The 2,027-nt window shown below is 49.4% G+C and overlaps 1 protein-coding gene across 1 annotated transcript; it reads right to left on the bottom strand.

Moving 5' to 3' along the window:
- Positions 1 to 288: 288 nt before the first annotated feature.
- Positions 289 to 1,302, bottom strand: LOC113710043 (uncharacterized). Its single transcript, XM_027232892.2, has one exon. The coding sequence runs from the start codon at positions 1,300 to 1,302 to the stop codon at positions 289 to 291; it is 1,014 nt and encodes a 337-aa protein (XP_027088693.2).
- Between the last annotated feature and the right edge of the window lie 725 nt (positions 1,303 to 2,027).

Below are 2,027 nucleotides of genomic sequence, written 5' to 3'. Positions count from 1 at the left end.
ATTTCTCTTTGCCCTTGAGGGTGGCAATATAACAAGCCCTCGCCACCTCCGGATCTCCCAGCACCTCAGCCACCCCAGCAGGAGTAGGGAACTTCATACTGAGGTGCAAGGTGGAGCAAATAGCTCGGAGGGCATTCAATGTAGGCCGTCCCAGAATCATATTGTACGACGACGGCTCCTTAACCACCGCGAAGTTTACCGGGACCGTTCGGCACTTCGGGGACACCCCCACCGTAACCATGAGAGTGATCATTCCTTCCGCCCTCACGGGAGGACCTGCAAAACCGATCAACGGAGTTCGAACCGGTACGAGCTGTCTATCCTCCAGCTGTAGCTCCTTAAAGGTCTTGCGTCTATGGCACTTCCGTTGTCTATGTATACCTTTTTCACCTTGTAATTACAGGTGATGACTTCTATCACAATGGCTTCATGGTTATTAGAGGCCAGAGGGACTGCGTCTTCAGATCCATAGATAATTTCCTCATACATCTTCAATCGCTTGGCCGAGCTCTCCCCCGTGAGAAGGGGGCGATTATGCCGCCGAGCTGTATGACTATCCCCGCCAGCAGGTCCTCCGGCAATAGTGTTAATCACTCCCGCCAGATTCTGTGTTTCCTGCTCGGGAGTTCGGCCACGAGGCCCCTGAGGTCGGTCCCGGGGGTAGCTCGGACGTTCCGACCTGGGCCTTTCTCGTTGTTGGTCAGCTCGTTCATCTCGTATGAACTGCCCAAGGTGGCCTCGTTTGATCAGTTTTTCAATGTCTCTCTTGAGGTGACGGCAGTCCTCAGTATCGTGCCCCACATCTCGATGATAAGCGCAATACAGAACTTGGTCCCGTCTGCTTATGTCCCCGGCCAAAAGTCGAGGAGGTCGAGAGAGCCCCTCCTGTTCCATCACTGCGAGCACCCGAGCTCGAGGTGCCGTGAGGCTAGTCCAAGACTTGTCTCCTCCCATTGGGCGGCTCCTAAGGAGGCGGTCATAAGCGTTCTTCCTTCCCTGGCCAGGCCGTGCATCCACCTGGTCAGCGCCCCTCCTGCGCTTGTCATCCCTCAATCTTTCTTGTGCACTCTTAAGGCGATTGGCTTCCTCTGCGTTGGCCTTCTCATGAGCTCGGTCTAGCATTTCCCGAACTGACTTGGGAGGTCTCTCCACAAGCTCGGTGTAGAGCTTCTGTTTTCGCAACCCGTTAATGAAGGCAGCCATGACCACCTTGTCATCGCGATCTCGAACCTGAAGGGACTCGTTATTGAAACGCACCATGTATTCGCGCAAAGACTCCTCAGGCCTTTGCTGGATAGTCATCAGATGCGCCGTGCTCTTGGAGAAGGCTCGTGACGAAATGAACTGGGCCGCGAACAGTCGTGCGAGCTGGGCAAAGGACCGGATGGACCTGGGAGGAAGTCCCTGGAACCACTGACCGTATCCTTTCCAGGGACCTTTAGCAACTAATCTGGCTTTATTTCTTACAACTACACCTTTATCATCCAACTTATTTCTACATATCCACTTCGTGCCAATGATAGGTTGATTTTGAGGTCTATCAACAAGTGTCCAAACCTTATTTCTCTCAAATTGATTGAGTTCCTCTTGCATTGCCAAAATCCAGTTTTCATCCTTTAAAGCATCATTGATATTTTTGGGTTCAAAAAGAGAGACTAGAGCAAAATTATCTATCAATTTCTTAGATGAGGAACGAGTCTTTACCTTCTCGGATGGATCACCAATTATAAGCTCTCTTGGATGATTTTGGCTAAATTTCCAAGCATTGGGAAGGTCTTTGAATGAATCATCATTCTTGTCTTCATTTTCCTTTTCTTGATCATCATGAGCTCCATCCTCCATTTCCTTTGCTGCTGGTTTAGAGTTTCCTTCATCTCCAATTGTTAGCTTTTCCATTCCTTCACGAACACCTTTATCATCATCCTCACCCGAACTTTTGGAATTATCATCATTAGTTTCATCAAATGTTATGTGAATAGCTTCTTCTATCACAAGAGTTCTTCTATTAAAGGCTCTATATCCTCTTT

This window comes from Coffea arabica, chromosome 10c, assembly GCF_036785885.1.
Source record: "Coffea arabica cultivar ET-39 chromosome 10c, Coffea Arabica ET-39 HiFi, whole genome shotgun sequence".
In the NCBI taxonomy this organism is placed as follows: domain Eukaryota; kingdom Viridiplantae; phylum Streptophyta; class Magnoliopsida; order Gentianales; family Rubiaceae; genus Coffea; species Coffea arabica.
Note: the sequence above shows the minus strand (reverse complement) of the source record. Positions and strands in the feature narration are given on the sequence as shown.

Bases quoted from the DNA above. Each gene is read 5' to 3' on its own strand.
- LOC113710043 (XM_027232892.2), bottom strand. From the start codon at position 1,302: ATGACTATCCAGCAAAGGCCTGAGGAGTCTTTGCGCGAATACATGGTG.